This window comes from Argiope bruennichi, chromosome 9, assembly GCF_947563725.1.
Source record: "Argiope bruennichi chromosome 9, qqArgBrue1.1, whole genome shotgun sequence".
Taxonomy (NCBI): Eukaryota; Metazoa; Arthropoda; class Arachnida; order Araneae; family Araneidae; genus Argiope; species Argiope bruennichi.
The window spans coordinates 58,256,149-58,275,796 of NC_079159.1; the positions used below are offsets into that span (position 1 = coordinate 58,256,149).

General features: G+C 25.0%; 1 protein-coding gene across 3 annotated transcripts in view; it reads right to left on the reverse strand.

Moving 5' to 3' along the window:
* The window catches only part of LOC129984743 (short transient receptor potential channel 4-associated protein-like), a 36,806-nt gene extending 17,446 nt beyond the window's left edge, over positions 1 to 19,360 (reverse strand). For 2 of the 3 annotated variants that reach the window (XM_056094691.1, XM_056094693.1), the window contains exons 1-15: positions 19,077 to 19,360; positions 13,474 to 13,611; positions 13,132 to 13,248; positions 12,300 to 12,360; positions 11,082 to 11,146; positions 10,810 to 10,963; positions 10,190 to 10,300; positions 10,041 to 10,100; positions 8,967 to 9,029; positions 6,561 to 6,686; positions 6,260 to 6,393; positions 5,014 to 5,093; positions 4,792 to 4,846; positions 3,849 to 3,907; positions 224 to 279 (exon numbers count right to left, since the gene is read on the reverse strand). In XM_056094691.1, the coding sequence (XP_055950666.1) occupies positions 224 to 279; positions 3,849 to 3,907; positions 4,792 to 4,846; positions 5,014 to 5,093; positions 6,260 to 6,393; positions 6,561 to 6,686; positions 8,967 to 9,029; positions 10,041 to 10,100; positions 10,190 to 10,300; positions 10,810 to 10,963; positions 11,082 to 11,146; positions 12,300 to 12,360; positions 13,132 to 13,248; positions 13,474 to 13,611; positions 19,077 to 19,181 (1,384 nt within the window). In that variant the 5' untranslated portion in view covers positions 19,182 to 19,360. The remainder of the gene's footprint in view (positions 1 to 223; positions 280 to 3,848; positions 3,908 to 4,791; positions 4,847 to 5,013; positions 5,094 to 6,259; positions 6,394 to 6,560; positions 6,687 to 8,966; positions 9,030 to 10,040; positions 10,101 to 10,189; positions 10,301 to 10,809; positions 10,964 to 11,081; positions 11,147 to 12,299; positions 12,361 to 13,131; positions 13,249 to 13,473; positions 13,612 to 19,076) is intronic. The other variant, XM_056094692.1, reaches the window with a different exon arrangement.
* Between the last annotated feature and the right edge of the window lie 288 nt (positions 19,361 to 19,648).

Consider the following 19,648-nt stretch of genomic DNA (forward strand, 5'->3'; position numbering starts at 1 on the left):
ATCCAAGATTTAATTATTCTTAATGATTACAAAAAAGAAACTGTATCTATATCACATTTATTAATTATTTTTAAATTTAAATATTCATAAGTAAATATAAAGCAAGAAAATCTTATATTCAGTTTTCTAAAAATATCTTGAATAAATCCATACCAAATTTATAGAAAAAAATTGAAATTTACATATCTAATAATTTCTTTTAAAAAGAAAAATTCTTATTTACCTTCAATAGCTGTTATTTCACTATATTCACTCCAAGACAGCATTACATGCTTGTAACTATAAAAGAAAATATATATGTAAAATTGTTGATTAGTATATTAAATATCGAGCTTTTTAAAATCTCACAAACAAGTTAATTTTAAAATGCTGAATTCGATAAATTCATTTAAATTTTGCAAATTTCTTAATTATAAAGTTCAGGCTATGCAAAACTGCTTTTTGAAACATTTAGTTTAAACAGAGTTGCTATTCAAATTTGGGGGAGGGGAAATCCTTTTATTTTCCCTATACATGTATGTAATATAAGAGAAAATACATGAACTGTACACATGAGCTAGTTATAATGGAATAATATACTCCATATTTTAAATGCATGGAAAAATAAAAGGAAAGGAAGCAACAATTTAGCATTACACAAAATAATAGTATATTAAAAGAATGTTTATATTTACATTTAGAAAAAAAAATTATCTCTATTTATTGTCTAGAATTCAGCAAGACAAAATTTACAGATTAAGGCAAAAAGGATATTGTTCACCTCTTATGCTCTTTAATTAAAAGTCACGCAAAATTAAGGACTCGGGTGAAATAAAACACATAATAACATTTCTGCTATCATGATATAAATGATTTAATAATTACTTACCAAAAAATATTACAAAGCAAGATTTTTTTTTATTTATTTATTTATTTTTGTTAATTTATATACTTCAGCATTTATCTCTGAAACTCCTGTAATAATTTTTTTTCAGTCCTCAGTTAAATTTTTTTTTGTAACAATTTTATTCGCAATGCTGCTTTGCAGTTGCTAAACTCTTTTTCTTCCCCCCCCCCTCCCCGGACTTCTTTTTCTGCTTCTTTAAAGCTTCTTAATAACTCACTAGTGCTAATTTATCATATTGAAGCAAATCTTTTGAAATTTGAACCTCTATAAAAATTTCTATATAGTTCTTGGACCAATAAAAGAATCTTCTTTCAAATTTTCAAAGAGCATATCCTGATTGATACTAAATCTACTTTTCACAGTTGTGTTGCCAAGCGACAACACAAGAATTACTTTTACAACTTTTCAAAAATCAGGCATCTCTTTGAATTTCAAAATATTAGAATAGAAATAATCCAAACAAATTTTTTCATTAAATGAATTAAGCTGCTTTTTATGTTGACTTTTTAATTTGTTCAGGAAAACTTCTAATTAAATCTTTGCAAATTTGAAGTTCGAATAAAAAAGTTTATGCAAATAGAACATTTATTTTTCACTTAATAATGGATTGTTCTTCAATAACCATTGCAATACATCATTCTTCAATGCTTTTAAAACAGCAAAATTTTGAAGTATGTGTTTAAATATTTTTTATTGCATTCCTTATAAATATAAAACACCCTGATAAAAACTCTCTTTTTCCCATTTCTGTAGCTCCACAAGTTATCAACTAACTTGTAGGCCCTACTCCAATAATGATATTTTTCGAAGTCATAGATTTTTAGGGTTATTAAGCTCTATCAAAAATAAGCTGTCTAATGGGTTTTTCCCCCCCTTCAACATATTTCTTTTGACAATATTTTTCAATAATTGCTTGATAAGAATGAAAAGACTTTTATATAAAGAAAATCACCATTGGTTCAGATGCCTGAAATTTTTTAAGAACCGGCTGAAGAATATTAGCAATATAAGACAAGACATTCATTTTAACCAGAATCAATTTATCCTGACAAGCATTTATAATATTATTCATCATGGTAGATCTAGGAGAAGTTATTTTTAATTGAAATCTATGAAATTTTTTATATTGTCAAACATTTTCAGAGCATATTCACAAACAATGACATTTTCTAGCCAATGGATAGAACAAAACATCAATGGAAATTCAGAACTTGTAACTTTCCCAGGAAATCAGAAATCAGCAGATTTAATTGTATTATATTTAAATATTCTATACATTGCTCTTAGAGTAACATCTACTTTCCATTCAGTATAATTATGTCCATACTGAAAATATCCATACATCATGTGTAGTCCACAAGTATCTAGATCTAAAATTTCAAAGTGTTATTTTTGCAAAAAAGTTCTTTTTTGATACAATTTAAATTTTTTTAATTTTCTTTAATTTTCAATACTAATTTGCAAGAGTAATTATTTATCTAAACTTGATATAACTTCTTTAAAATTCTCAAATAATTCTTGAGCAATGTATACCTTAAAAATACTGAATTCCAATATCTTGCGGAGATAATAATGGTTGATTCACACCAATATCTTACAATAAGATCAATTTGGTCTTTTTTGTGAAATGATGCTCAAAGTTTCATCAAAACATATTACAGATTTTATAAAACCTTCTTAAATGATTGTTTAAAAAATCCACAACACATAATGTACTATATTTTTGTATGACCTCTCATACATTATTTGGCTATTTCCCTATCAGTGAACATATGTTCATTAAAAAGACCAATATGATGCAACAAGTTTTAATTCATGTAAGTTCAGTCTTAAATGATGATTGGTGTTACTTCGTTTTTGGAGCTTGGCTAAAACCTTTTGTTCTTGCAATGTTTAGAGATGGGTAATTTTCAGATGGGGGAAAAAAAACAACTAAAAAACTTAAAATTCTATATATTTCTATGATTTAATGATTTTCATTGAAATTTCTAAATTTTAATGCTTTTAAACGATTTTTTAATTCCCTGTATTTTCCTAGTACTCCCACTACTGTGGCAATCATGTTTAAAATAAATATGGATAAAAAGATAATCTATGTGGAGATTGCCCATATTTAGTTTTTCTATTAATAAAGGTCAAATAAAACAATGATGTCCTATATGTGAATTCTGATGAAATACAACGGTAATGAATTTGACATAACCAAGCACTAAACTAAACTGACAAATTTTATCCCCAAGAATGAATAATAAAGACTGAATACATATATTCTTAATTGGTTTATTTTATGATACATTTATTCACAGACATGAGCTCCTCATAAGAGGACAGCACATTCTAATGTTTTTATGAAAAATCTATAGCTTAGATGCCAAATGTTTCATCTACATGTTACAGCCTAAAAACAGTGTATAAATTATAAATAAGCGTATTCTTATTTCTCTGTATAATTAGTGAAAGAATTCATGAATTTATTCTTCAAAGGAATTTTTAAGAGAAAAACAAAGTTACAAAAAAGATAATTTTTTTATCCAAAACAAAACAAAGTTTATTAAATATATTTAAATAAGCAATGGAATTAGTTATATATTTAGCTATATATATATATTCACAAAATAAAATACATTTAATATTAATTTAATTAATATTAATTTTAACCAGTAACATAAAAATAAGAGTAAATTAAAAAGTTCAAAATTAATTTTTTACCCTCAAATAAATTTATACATATGCTCTAAAAATAACTAAGCAAACTGCTTTTGTAAAGAATCTTATTAAAGTTTGATTAAGAGGGGGATGAGGAATGCAATATTTTTTAATTTTTTCCAAAGAACATTTTTGGGATTAATGCTCTTCTTCAAACTACTTGTCTTTTCTTTTTAAAGTAATGCATGAGAAAAAAAGTTAAGCATCAAAATTTTCATTTTTATATATAACTATGTATAAAGATATGAATACATACTCTGAATGGTCACAAAAGCTATGAATTAATCTCAAAACTTGTATTTTCAAGGCAACTTCCTACAAAAAAAAAAGAGAGAGAGAGAAAATAATGTTTTAAATATTATTTGCACTTTAGTATAATACAGTGATCTATCATACAAAAGAAGAGTGAACCATATATGCTGAATTTGTTCTCTCATTAGTAGCCCATATAACAACAATATAACAATTATTTTCAGAAAAAAAAATTCTCATTTATTAAAAATATTGAATGTTACGTACAATTACATATTTTAGTAGAAATTTTTTAGAAATTTAAGATTTAAAGGGAAAATATATAATATTGATTTAATTCATAATAATATTTTTACAAAAATATCTTGCTTTTATTAGAATATAGCAGCTGATATAATCTATTAATCTACTAATGATCTGCCATGATATTTCATACAAATTTTTATTAGCATTTGTTTTATAGAAATTTATTTCAGTATTTGTTTGAAGATCAAACCGCTTCAAAATTATTAAATAGCCTTTTTTAATTTATATCATAACATACAGTCTTTTTTTACATTAAATTCTAGATAAAAATTAAATAAGATTACATGTAAACAAGAATACAAGATGCAAGTGATTGAACATTAATTAAATCTTTGACTACCAATAAATTGCATTAAATATTAATATACTGTCAATGCAATCAAGCCCTTTATAATCAACTCTGCAGGAACAGTGATCAATGATTAATATCATTTTTAATACCATTTTTTAAGGATTAGATAGGTATTTATATACATACTATTTACAAGGAATGTGACAATTCCGTAAAGCCAAAACTTTTCATATATTCCATATGTATGTACATTCCTTAAGAACAGGAATAAAACTTGAAAATACTTAAAACAATTTTATGCCTTCAATAAATTAAATATAAGACAACAAAAGACTTTTGAAATACTTACTGGACTACATTCACAAGAACTGTTATGCCCAGGAAGTCTAGTATATTCCCGCCTGCTGAAAGGAAAATTTTAATTCTCTTAAAAATTCTTCACTAATAACAAAATATATATAAATGTGAAATAAGGAAAATACTGCATTTCCTGTAAAGAGTTATTTTTTTATTATTGGAAATTATAAATAAAAATTAACATCATATTCATATCATTTTTGAAAAAACTTACACATTAGTTCGCCACAGGAAGTGATCAAATAGATCTGATAGTTGAGGAATCAATTTTAACTCAGCTAGTTCTTTTTGTACCTAAAATTATTAAATGATTGAAACACTGGATAAATAAAAATCAATAATTAATAAATTCAAAGTATCAAGAAATTCCCTTAGATGATTTTTGATAGATAATAAAGACTACCATTGTTAACAATTATTTGCATAAATCCGTGAAATTAAGAAGGTTTAAAATCTGCCTATATTATAATAACAGTCTTTTCAGAAGATTTAATTCAAAACTATAATTAAATGCATTGTACACATTTATATAAATATATATATCACTGACCTTCTATCAGTTATATTTGCCAAGATAGTAAATTTCTTAAAATATGAAAAATATTTTGTAGTGTGATAAAAATCATTAATGCAATATAGCATTTTGGAGGCAAATTCTTTCTCTTGGCCACTACTTTTACCAGGATTAATAATGATTAGTTATTGTGAATGAGAAGCTGGTGATATTGTTTCTTTTTTGTACGTAACATGATTTTAAATGCAATTTATATTTAAGATAGTGGATTAACTTAGATCATTCTTCACAACATTCAAATGGGATTCAAAATTATTAGAGCTGTTTTCAACAAGTCAAAGCACAGCACAAAATTAAGAGCATTAATAAATCAAATTATATGAATCTATTATAAATTATTTATCTAATCTATAAGTTTAAAGAAATATTTTTTCATTACAGCCACAAGCATTAAACAGAAAAGAGCAGTATATAATTGATTTTGTAATATTAAGATTTCTGATAAAATAGAAGAAGGTAGAATTAAAAGTACAATTTTCAAAGTTGGAAATCCTATCTCCTTTTTTATACATGAAAAATTCATATTTGATATTTTACAATGTTAAATAATAAAGTTATGCTATCTCATCACATTTACTATTATTTTCAAGCTAAAAAATTTATTAGTTGAGAATCTAAGATTTGGGTTGGAATATCTTTTCAGATTAAAGAAAATCACAAGTATTTTGCTATATAGAGTTTATATATCTGCTTCTTTTAAATTATTACAATTTCCAAGTAATATAAAAATTAAAGTATGTTCAAAAACTGAAACGCTTATAAAAAGAGTTATTAGCACATTTAAGAGTGGAAAACAATTACATGAGGATTGAAACAGGATATTACAATACAAATTTTTTGAACAAAACAAAAAAAAATTATTATGTAATGGAATTTTTAAATTTACTTCTTTTCGATGCCTTCCAACAAGAAGCAAACCAAGTACACAAACTGCATCTGCTCTGAATGTTAATTCTAAGGTAATTTTGATTGCAGTCTTGGGAGGCCCATAATTTGAGCATTCTGACCACGTTGTAATACCTTGAAATATAGAAAGTTGAAAAATCATTATTGTTTCAAAATCATCATTTCAATCATCTAAATTTAAACTATTATATTTAGATTAAAAATAATTTAGCCACATAAGTTTCAAGTGTCTGAATATTGCATGAACAGAATAAACAAAATAACACTTTTTAAAAGCAAACCTCCAATAAAAGGGTCATTTTCATAATCATCAGCCGCATTATCTTCGTTACACCTATCATCAATCCATTTTAGCCATTGTTCGCTTTCTGCAAGACTAGAAGCAGCCGCATCGGACCAAGGTACATCTAAAATATTTTGGAGCAAGTGAATACTCTTAAATATGAATATAATACTTTTAAAATAAATAACATGATATAAAAAATAAATAACTTACTTCCAATTAAATATGTAAATAAAAATTATTATAAAAATGAAATAAATTATGATATTTACAATATGCTTAATCATATTAGTGGTTTTTATTGCTTTTTTTAACTCATATACATCAAAAGAAATTAGCTTCATAGTTGAAAAGTTTCTGTAAATTTTCACTACTAAATCAAGTACAAACCTAAATGCTTTGTATAATGTAAAGTCTCGATCCAAAAACAGGTAGCGATATGATCAAGTTTTTTTATTTACAGCTTCATTACATAAAAACAACTCTTTCTAATCTAGGTTAAATGAATGATGCTATTTACAACACGAAAATTACACAAGAATAGTTCCTCGAACCATTTCGAAGGAAACAACTTTACAAGAACAGCTAACAGGCTGTTGGCGTCTTAGGCTACTCCGGGGGTAGCTCTCGGAATCCACCGAATTTTCTTCGGGTGGAATTCTACGCAGAAGTCCGATTCACACGAAGCTTCTCTCCCTTGGTTCACACGAAGCTTCTCTCCCTGGTTCACACGAAGCTTCTCTCCGTCTTCTTCCGAAAAATCTCACCTTTTATTTTCCTCTCAGACTCCCTGTTACCCAATCACCGTTCAGAACAACCTCAATCGTCTCTGGTCGCCCGTGGGAAAATGTCCATTGATGATTCACCCTCCACCATGGGAAAAATGCAGGACATCTGGAGTGTTTGACACTGTCGCCTTTCGAAGACACGATTTATTTCCCTGGGAAACGCACGTGTGGTTCCTTATCTGGATTAGCACTAAATGGCCAGATGACCGTACTTAAAAGGAGGGTCTTCCATTTGGCAATCTGGAGGCACTTAACACTGTGGGAGTTTCGTTGATGAAGAATGGCCCGGAATGTACATTATCGAGTGTGGGAAAAAGGAATGTCACAGTGGTCACCCAGGAAGAAGCTGAATCATTACAATAATGATCTTCTTTATTTTAATCAGTTTGGGGTATGTGAAATCATTAGTGTGTTAATAATTTTACAATAATTGACACCTTTCTCAAAATAGTATACAGAAAATTAGATAAAATCTAACACCATTCACCTTTCTATAAAAATAATGTTTTTTAATGTGTAATTTCTAAATGGAGAAAATATATTCAATTATTTTAATTTTATTTTAATAACACATGAAGTTTAAATTTATACAATATTAGTCACCTTTGGCAACCAGTTGGTTCACCAGAAATATTGATGTACATTTAATTTCAACTATTGTTTATATACAGCTTCATGCTCATCATTTTGTCAAATTCCCAGACATTAAAGCCATGTTATTTTAATTACATATCTTGTTCAAAGTGCATACGAATTTTTCAAATGGAGACTAGCTCCATAACATTATGAAACTATTAAAAACTTAAACATATGTTGTTGTTTTTTATTTTGTGATAAGGTAAATCACTTTTTATTTTATTTGTCTTATAAATTACCCACATATTGAAATGAATATTTCTTTAAATTTCAATAATGCAGAAAATCACAGAATTAAATATATGATGAAACAATAAAAAGATTTGAATTTTAGAGCAACATTGTAATCTATAGTTAAAAATAAGACAAAAATGAAATTCAGAAAAAATTTGCATGTATATTAAATTTGTTTTAATGAAAAGATACTTTTTTTTTTTAATTTTAGGATTGCATAAAAATCATATTTGTGTTGTAAGAGTTTTGGAAGTTATGGCAGGAAAAATTTGAAACTAAACTGGTCTGTAGAGCACCAACATATACAGACAAACATTCATCTTTATTATTAGTAGATTATATTCTAATAAAATATAGAACTTCAAAATTCTAACAGAAAAAGTATATTTTAACATTTAGAATTAATGTTTCAAATAGTTGAAATTCGCATATTAAAAGTTATAAAATCAACAAATTTAAATATGTTTTTTTAAAGATTGGTAAAGGTAAAAAAGAAACTTCCTTCTTTATGTTTTTAAATTTACTTCTTGTGAAACAGTCCTCAAGCTGAAATAATATAAGCAATGTCCCCATAATGTAGATAAGTAAAATACTGTTTAAAATGATGCAGATATTTTTATACATGCACTACTTCTAATTAACATAAATACATTTTTTTACAGTGATCTTTTTATCTCAATCTTTTGATAAAAATGCTGAATATTATTCTTACATAAAAATCTTTAACAGACGAAAAAAATACTTACAAGGTTTAGCACAAGCAACATCAACAAGCCTGGATAAAATCTTTGGTGTTCGTAAGATAACGTCTAAAAGAAGTTAAAAAAAACTAAATTAAAGCCAATTTTCATTTTAAAAGTTTCTATTAAAAATGTCATTCTTTTACATGAATAATCCTTTGATTTTTAAAACACAGAAAATTTTTAGAAATATATAGAATGAATCAAAACAAAGCACTTTCTGATTAAGTACAGATTAATATAAATCATTTAAATCATATTTTAATATAATTCCATATCAAAACTATAAATTTCATTTTATTAAATAGACATTAACCTTTTACACGGGTATCAAATCTGATTCATCATTCTGATTGATGAATTGTTCCCATACTTTCCCATTACATAATCATCATTATAAAAATTGTATAATAAGAAAAAAGAAATAACTTTGAAAAATTAAAACATCTATACTTTCAGGTTCCTATGCACGAAAGAATTCTTACATTCTAAGGAATATAATTAGACATTAGTTTTCTGAGTGTAAAGGGTTAAAAGGCATCTAGTATATTTATTAAACAAATCAGTAACATGAACACAATTAGTGAAAAACCAATAATAATTAATTTCCTCAATCTAATTTTTTCAAAACATTCTTAATTTTACTATGCATATTACATAATGAAATGAATGAAAAGTGCATGAAATATAATGAAGTAAATGTTCATTAATATCATCATAATATAAAAGTTAATGCTTATGATTTTTTTTTATTAATATAACTTTTTTAGGAGAGAGAAATTACAAGCTCTTAATTAAATGATAAATTAAAATTTTCAGATAAGTTTCATAATATTTTTAATCACATATTGCAGAAGTATTAGATAGATTAAATTGTAAGTATTAAACAGCAACAAAATTGTAATATTAAACTTTCTCATACTTTATAACTAAAAAACAATTGCTTGTATTTAAACAAGATAAAATATTAATACATTCCAAAATAATAAAATCTATTAAATTTTGAATATAACAAAGAAATAATAAAAATTATCCAAACAGAATTGTAAACTATAATTACTATGGCATTTCAAAATTTACCTTGGTTTATATCACGAACATAAAAGTTTTGATTCTTTTTCTGCTTTGTTTGAGCATACACTTAAAGAGAGAGAAAGAATATTAGAGGATACAAGATGAATAAATAAAATTTAGTATAATTTATGATATTTTGTAAAAACATTACTCACATGATGTCTTATTTTCATACATGTCAAGTTCAGATAATGTTATTGCAAGGATTTTGCAGAAATTCCCAAGATGAGCATCATCTAATCCAGTAATGATATCTTGCAGATTTTCTGTAAGAAAAATAATGTTTGCCATGTGCAATATAAAAAAAATTCTCTCCTATTGTTGTGAAAAAACAAAGAACTTAATAAAAAAATATAAGATCTAGTAATAAATTATTGGAACAGAAAATTACACCTGCATTAAGCATATCACTTCAATTATTCATTACAGGAAAAAAATATATTTGCATATAATATGTAACTTTTAATATCTATTACAGGTTTAACTTGCTAATTCAAATGGACTTTGTTACTTGATAAAGTTTAAATTTTCAACACTGTAGAGATCATTCTATTTTACCTTTTGCATACAAATATTGAATGCTATTTAATACACACAATACACTGTGATGTTTTCAAGAAATTAAAAATTACAGTATTTTGGAAGAAAGAAATCACGTCTGCAGATTCTAGTTAAATTGTCAAGATGTACTTGTACTTTTGTTTTTCTTAAATGATATCTAATAAGTACATACATGCTCAGAATATTACAATGATCATGCAAACTGCAATCTTACCAACAGTAGATAAATCAAAAACATTTTTCCTAGCAAGCATCAAACATTCCAAAACTCGGCAAGCAGGAAAACAAGTCTGATCATACTGCATATAGGAAAAAAGACTCTTTAAAAAGTTTTCATTTTCTGCACAATGCTGAGCTTGTTCTTCAAACTGAAATGAAAAAGGAATTTGATAAATTACCGAGTAGTACCGAGTAAATTTATCAACCAATAAAAATGAATTATAAGTAAAAGTTATATGCCATTTTCAAGAAAATGAAAAGCATTACCTCCACACAAATATTATGGAGAATTTCTAAAGCAATGCCTTTTAATTCCAATATTTCGTTTGTTTCTAAAAATAAGAAAAGTGCAAATAATGGTTTGATAACATTTATTTAAAAATTAATTATACACACAAAATGGAAATTCTCATAATATAATATAATAAATTATAGTAAAATAAATTTCTAAAAATATTTAAAATAAATAATATTCAAATAGTGATTAATAAGACATAAAAATAAATTATCCAACAGATGAATGGTATATTTAGATCAGATTGCTGAATTATGGCTTTATATTTAATTAAGCTATCTAGAAACAGAAATATAAATGTACTCTTTTCATAGTGTGTTGGTTTCAGACTGATGCTGATTTTTAGTTTACATTCACTTCTGATTAAATAGATAAAATTTCAATGCTAAATATTCTAAAAAAATGGCCAGCAAAGATTTACCAGGAAATGCTACAAGTAATAAAGCATAGTATTTTCATTTTATTGTTATTATTAATAATAATAATAATATAATAAAGTCTTATGTGAATTTTTATTGATAAAAATATTGCAAACTATTTTACATCTGAATTTCCCCAATTCTTCCTTGCCTCTAAAAAACCTATTATATGAAAAATTTTGCGCAGAATAAAATTTATTTGGCTATTTATGGCTAAAGCATTTTATTGATTTAAAAAATGTTGAAATGATCTAAATTGCTTTTAAACAAAATCTGCAAACTAATTATAAAAATTATGCAGGATTTAATAAATTTAGGATTGAATGAAAAATTAAAATGTTTATTTTAAATATGAGTTTGAATCTTTCTACTTGTTCTTAAAAATTCCCAAATTATTTCAATGAGAATTACAAAAGAACAAATACATCAAGCATATAAAAGAAACTCATATTTGCCAAAAGAGTATTTTTAAAGAATGTTTCTGCAATACTTTTATATATGTCATATACAGCAAAGACCCTTTCCCCCTCAATATTACACGCACACATACACACTACTATGGATCAGTTCAAATAAAATGCAAAGCTTTTTAAAAATCAAATAAATAAAATTAATTAGGTTTTCAAAACACTGTGACAAGAAATTAACATGCATTCATATAGTTTGAAGTGATTCTATGATATTAACAATGAATCATTTTATTTCATTCTCAGGAGTGAAACAACTGAAGAGTTTTTACAATAATAAACGTTACCAAGGTAAAATACTTACCATGATTCCGAGCTGCCTTTTTAGGCAAAAGTGTGTAAGATGCAATAAATCGTTGTAATATCTAAGAAAGACAGAATAAAAATTGTAAAGAATGCTTAAAAATGATAACATTTTGTGTATTAATAATATAAATGTAGTTTCACATAACAAAATTTAAATAAATGAAAGTGATACTTCAGAAATATGAATTAGTATTATCTGAAACAATGATGGATCAAGTATGACCTACTTAAGAGATTTTAACTGCCCCTCAGCAGATTTTAAAACTATATTACAATTTTAAAAAATAGTACACCTAGTAAATACAAAATAAAATCCCATTTGAACCAAATTATGAGAATTAAAATGTAATCACAGTATTACTATTAGTAACATTAATATTAAGAATTTTTTAAATATTAATTAAAGAGTCTGTGTCTTGTATTAAAGTATTTAAATAAATTCTCTCTCTCATATTTTATATATTATTCATAAATTTTACAAATGCATTAAAATTTTTTTTAGAAAATTAGAATTGTTTTTGATGTGAGTATTGTTGAGACTTTACAATTGTAATAAGAATTATTTTGATAACATTTTTAAACATTTTTAAATTAAAATTTACAGTCTACATTATTAAATATTAGAAATCTATTAAATGACTTCACTGTTATATTGGCATTTAAATCTCAATATTAAATGTATTTTTTTTATTTCAATTTAAGTGAATCCACATTTTAAAAAAAAATAAGTCTAACATAAGGATAAGCAACTAATTATAGTACAAGACATGCAAACATTAGAATAAAATTTCCTGAACAATCATTGAATATAAATTAAGTAAAAGTAATACCTCTATAATATGTTTTAGAGTGACATCTCTAGCCCATTTGGCAGTTTCTAGATTTCGGCAAGTTTTATCATGATCAAATTCACGTTTTGATAATTCGTTTACTTCATGGTTGAGATCCTGAGGAAAAAATATTTTTGTTTTTATTTAAAATTATCTAAATTTAAAAAAAATGTAAATTATAAAATGTTTGACTTAAAATTAAATACTTTAAATTGTAGAGGAATAAGTTATAATAAAAAAGAAACCATTTTTTTTTTTAAATAATAAAGCATGATTTATTAAAATTGATTGCAGATAAGAAAAATCCTTCATTAACATTTACAACAAAACAAATATTCTTACTGAAAGCACTTGAAGCACATCAAATTTATAAGGCCGCCAATGTAATAAAGTTTCTTCAAGTTTCTTTACAACACAAAACAAGGAATTTAGTTGCAAGGCTTCATAAATTTCTAACCGTTTCAAAGTTTGATGTACAGCCTGTAAAAAAGAAAAATATATTTCTAACAGTTTTGATTTATTTAAATCTTACTAAATATTTAATGATTTCATCAAAAACAGTAATCAAAAGGCATCTTTTTCCTAATACCCTTTTTTCTTGCACAGAAAACATTTACAAAGCTACGAAATTTTATCACAAACAAATTTCAAATTTAATAGTTAATTACTACACTTTAGATAGCTTTGATTTCATGCTCGTAGTTACATTTACAATGGAATATAGATAAATTAACAAATCAATATCTTTATTAATAATAAAGGAGAATATATGTTTATACGTATCTGTGCTGCCAATCTACAGGCCAAACAATTATTTTTACAGTTATCAAATCTGACATAAATAAACTTTGGAAGGTGAAAATGTGTACTTTAAAAAAAATTTAAAAAAAAAATCCTAAAATTTTAATTAAAAATTAAGTCATATCCTGACATTTTTCAACAATTATCCCCAAAAACTTGTACAAAACTGATTCTTATATCTTTTTACAATTTAAAAATTTTTTTAGAAGTATTCATTTAGTTATTGTGCAACTTTATCTTGACAATCTTTTTTTAAAATGTTCTACTGTATCATTTTCATCAATAGCTTTATAAGCACAATGTGGTTCAAATTGCTTTTATCGGCAGAAAAAAACAAGCATTGTAAAGAAATTATCTTTAGATATATGATTCTTTATATTTACTAAATCCAAGAAGAATGGCTTTCCCACAGATGTACAAGAAATATGTGCAAAAAAAGTTTTTAATATCAAGATGATGCATCAAGACAATTTCCTGGGTAAAAAAAGGTAAAGTCCGTTTGAAATATACAAATCAATAAAAAAATTTTGCAGAAATCTATGTTAATGTGCAACTTAAAAAATGCATTTTGGTTATTTAAAATTGATCATCATAATATTGAAATTAGATTCTCCACTGGATCAGAAAATTTGCCACTGATCATATTCAGAGAATTTTGCTTTTCTTTTCAAAAATTAGCAAATGGTAAAAGAGCAATATTAAAATTGTTTGCGCCTAATATAATGCCAATAGTATAAAACTGAACTACAGCAACTGTCCATCGCAAATTAGAAATTCACAAAAGAAGAATTGGATTCAGAAGTAGAGCAAGTTTGTATAAATCAATGGAATAAAGAAAATTAAAAGAAAAAAACCCCTTGAAACCAATTTAATAGATATTTCATTAAAAAACTGAGTTAATTTTGTAATTAGCTTGAGGCATTTTCACAATATGTCTTGACAAGCAAAAGAGCTAAGGCGGCAAAAAGATAGTTTAACAAGCAGAGTTGTTAATTTACTTTTTTTTAATTTATGAAATAAAGTACCACATTGAAATAAAGGTTCTCCGCCAGAAGACAGACATATCAGTGATAACAAATACTGTAATAATTATATTTCTGATGTGCTGATGATGAAAATTTAGAATTGAAATACTATGCAGACATAACTGATTGTAGCACACTTTTGGCCATTGTAAAAATAGTCAGTTAACAAATCAATGAAAATATCTCTTTTAAAAATCAATATGGCATAACATCAATATATCATAATGCACAAAGACAAAAATTTAATTTAATTTGTATGAATCATTATCTTTTAACATAATTTCTACATAGTTATGTTATACTGATTAATATGACATAAAATATAAGGATAAAAGATTTTCTCAGAGATTATTTAAGAGTAATTTGTCATATTATATCATGTTAAAATTGTTCCAATGTTACATTAGTCACAAAGGAATGACACTAGTATGAAACTGAAAACAGATAAAAGTTGACAGGGAAGAGTTGGGAAGAATGGGACAGTTGCATTTATGTCTAAATGAAAGATTAGAATCTATTTTTAATGTGTTCATTATATAGAATGGCAATAGTCCCTTGCTTGATCTTAATTGTAACACCAGCTATAAAAATATTTCTATTTAAAATAAAAAGAAACCTGATTTTTATGTCTCAGAAGTAAATAAATACAAATTCTTATTTTTTCATGATTTTTTTCAGTTTTATTTTTTTTTTTAAATAAATATAGAAACCCTGATTTTTATGCCTCAGTAGTAAATACAAATTCTTATTTATTCATGATTTAATTTCAGTTTTATTATTTCTAAAATAAAAATATTTTAAAGGTATAATGAACTCATTGTTTACAAACTAACATTCAAATTAAGCTTAAATGTATGTGACATGCATTTATGCTATATGCATTTTATGCATATTTATGTGTGTGATATGCATTTTAAAAGAAAATTCTGTAGAGGAAGGAATGGGACATGCTTGGAAATGGATTTCATTTTCTAAACAGTTAAATATGCTCATGATTAAAGTTTTTCATCTTTCCTAATGTTGTTTGATAAAATTAGTTGTTGGGGTGCTATAACACAATAGTAAGTTGATGATTTTAAATATATATATATATATATATATATATATATATATATATATATATATATATATATATATATATATATATATATATATATATATATATATATATATATAAAGCAATGATGAGCAACAATAAAAAAGCTAGATTTCCATTAATAAAATAAAAAGTATGGAATAAAATTCCACTCTTATTCAAAAAATTTACTCAACAGTATGTCTCCAATTCTTTTTCTAACACATTATTCTTTATTTTTGTTAATAATGGATAATATAAATTATGAATAAATACTGTAAATCATTCTGTATCATTTCACATAAGAAAAAAAAATATTTTCTTCCTAAAATTATGTTTACCACTTAATTTCAGTTAAGGGAAATTCTATTGTAAAGTAATAAACATATAATAAATATTAAGTAATGAAGAAAATGAATTATGAAATGTCCATTTTTGAAAGTTATTTATTAAAGCTTTTGTCACTCTAAATGAAAAAGAATTACTAATTATATATTTTTTATATAAAAATGCAATGAATATGAGACGAAAAAAGCATCCAGTTGGAGAAAAATATATTAAATAATAACATATTGCAATCAGTGGAAATGGTTGTAAAAGAAAATAAAAGTTTTCAAGATATGGCTGTACCAATGAAAATTTCACAATCAACTCTTGTTTGGTATGTCCAAAACAATAAATCATTGAATAAAAAAGTTATCAAAAAATATTTATTAATTTTCTCAAATCTTGTTCCATTTCTCCCTTATATGAATCCCATACCTCGCTCATATAAGGGAGGTGTGGTACAAAAATTTTACAATTTTTAACTATGTAAATAAAAGCTAACTTTTTGTATTTTGCTATTCCTGTATTTTTAAAAAATAAATTAAACATACTGTTAGATTTTTATTAACTGCACTCTTTGAAAGTCTAAACTAACAATTATTTTTAAAAAAATTTATGAAATCTGTCAAACTTCTCCTAATTCTCCCCTACATTCATGAAAAATCAAGCAATATAGATCCATAATGCAAAATGAAACAATAAAAAAATGGAATTTAAGAAGTCATTCTTTCTACATGCAAGCGTCACTTTAGTAATAGTCAGATATTGAATAATTAGAGGCCAATGTGTTATAGATTACAATTCAAAATGAGAAGGTTTGATTTTACTAATTATTTCAATTATAATAAAACTATGAAAATATACAAATGTATTTAAGTCAATGCATTGAATAAGAACATCAACATAAACAGCATGATATTATAAATGATAATAAAAATACACAGCAATGTAAATAATAAGAGATATGAAACTTGTCACTTTTGGCCTAACTGCATACCAGTAATAAATTTTAGACTTAACCATGTGTTACTGCTGAATACAGTCAAATTTTTAACTACTATTATGTCATCTTTGGCTATACATTGGGTTGTGGTTGATATACAAATATTTTAAACCATTAATTATTTTCATCTAAAGCCTTTATATTCAGATGTATATGTAAGGCCTTTTAATTTGTTATTTATTATGATGTATTTTTATAATTTTTCATTTACTTATTTAATATGTTTAGTATTTTTACTTGTAATTTAGTTGTATTTTTATTATGATTATTCATAATATATTATTTATGCTAATGTTCTTATTCGAAACATTTACTTACGTAAAACATACAAATTGAATAAATTTGCCAATGGCAAATAATTAATAAAAAAGTACATGATTTTATATAATTTTTTTTAAAAAATCCAGTGTTGTAAATAAATAATTTTTATATAAAAAAAATACATTTTAAATTAACAGGTAATAATCTGAAAATCATCTAATCCAGACAGATTAAGAATTTTTTTAAAAAAGAAACAAGAAGGTAAATGGCATCAAATAGAACTTCACAACTATCCTGTCGAATAAGCATACTAAGCATTATTCAGGACACAATGTACATCAATCTTAAGAACTACAGTAATTAAGCAAAACATGTTTCTTTCAAACCTAAGAATGTATGAAGACAAATGGCTGACATTAATTTAATTTGAGATTACACATTAAAATCACACAAAAATTTACATTAAAAATTTTTTAATAATATTTTTTCTCTTTAATATTTGAACTTCAAATACTATGCTATCTTCATTCTTAAAATCCAATATATTTATGAATAAAAAAACATTTTCTTAAAAAGCTATTAATAATATAACAACTAGATAAAGAAAAACATAAACGAACCATGTTTTTTTTCATGCATATTTTTAGTTTCATAATACACAACATTTTTACAGACAGTATTAAAAACATCAACTGAAAAGATAATAAAATAATTCAAGTTTTCTTTAATAGGGAGCTCCATACATAGATTTAAATAAGACATTGAATTAACACAAGAAATCTCTATTATAAAATTTCTTGTGAAAAAAAATTGCTATCTCATTACATGTTTGATCACTAAATTTTTCCACTAATTTCAGCTATGGCAATTTTGCAACTATGAATTTCTTAACTTCTTTAGTAAACACAAATTTCTACTTTTTTTAACTATTATATAATTACTTATATAATTTTCTTAACTATTATATAATTACTTATATAATTTTCTTAACTATTATATAATTACTATACATCGAATAAAACATACTTAACAAATTATTATTAATTTTCAAACAAATAAAATATTAATCATCTAATGACAATAAAGTGAAACATACGCCAAGGCAATTAACATGTTTTTAAGGTAAACAAATTATAGATAAGCCTAGAAAGAAATTATGCTGATAATACATAATAATATCTGATCAAGATGGTAATACTTCTTCGCGAAATTTATTAAAAGAAATTAAGGCATTACACAATAATAACAGCTATATTCACACAAACAGCATTTAAGAAAATTAAGCTGTTCACAACGTGCAATTTAAGTAATGATTTCAGCTTTTTTCTTTGCTAAACAATGCAATCAAATAGAATAATACACAGATTTGGGATTTTTAAATAATTCTCAAACATTTCCTTGGGTAATCAACTGATTATTATTAAAAAAATAAATCAATAATCATAACACAAACCTGGAATGATGATCTGTTTGGTTCTCCATACAGAGCTGTATCTGACAAAACGCTTATGATCGTATTTCTTGAATGAAGACGAGATATACGCTGAGAAAAATTCATTCTTTCAAGATTAACAGATGCATTTAATTAATATTGACGAAAAAACTGACAGATACCGGCACGACGCTTATGTGACAAGTAATTTGAGGAGAATATGTTTAGTCGCACATCCCTCTCCCCCGTCGAACTCACAATAACGGCTCGGAAGGTAAGCAAACTGCAATTCGAAACTGTGTTCTCCAAACGAAAGAATGCGTATTCCTCTGAGTTGAGTTGAGTGCAATTTACAAATAGCTCTGAAAAGTTCTAATAAGTTCACTTCAAATTTAAAAACTTGACAAATATTTTCAAAAACTATAAAAACTATTATTATTTATTTTATTTTATATTAAACCAAAAATTTTACTCATTTATCATGACTTTTAAAAGTAGAAACTAATAATGTATGAAATAAGAATTAAGAAAAAGAATATGCAAAAAGTCCTTCTTGCATATTCGAAAAATTCAATGAGAAAGTACTGTAATCA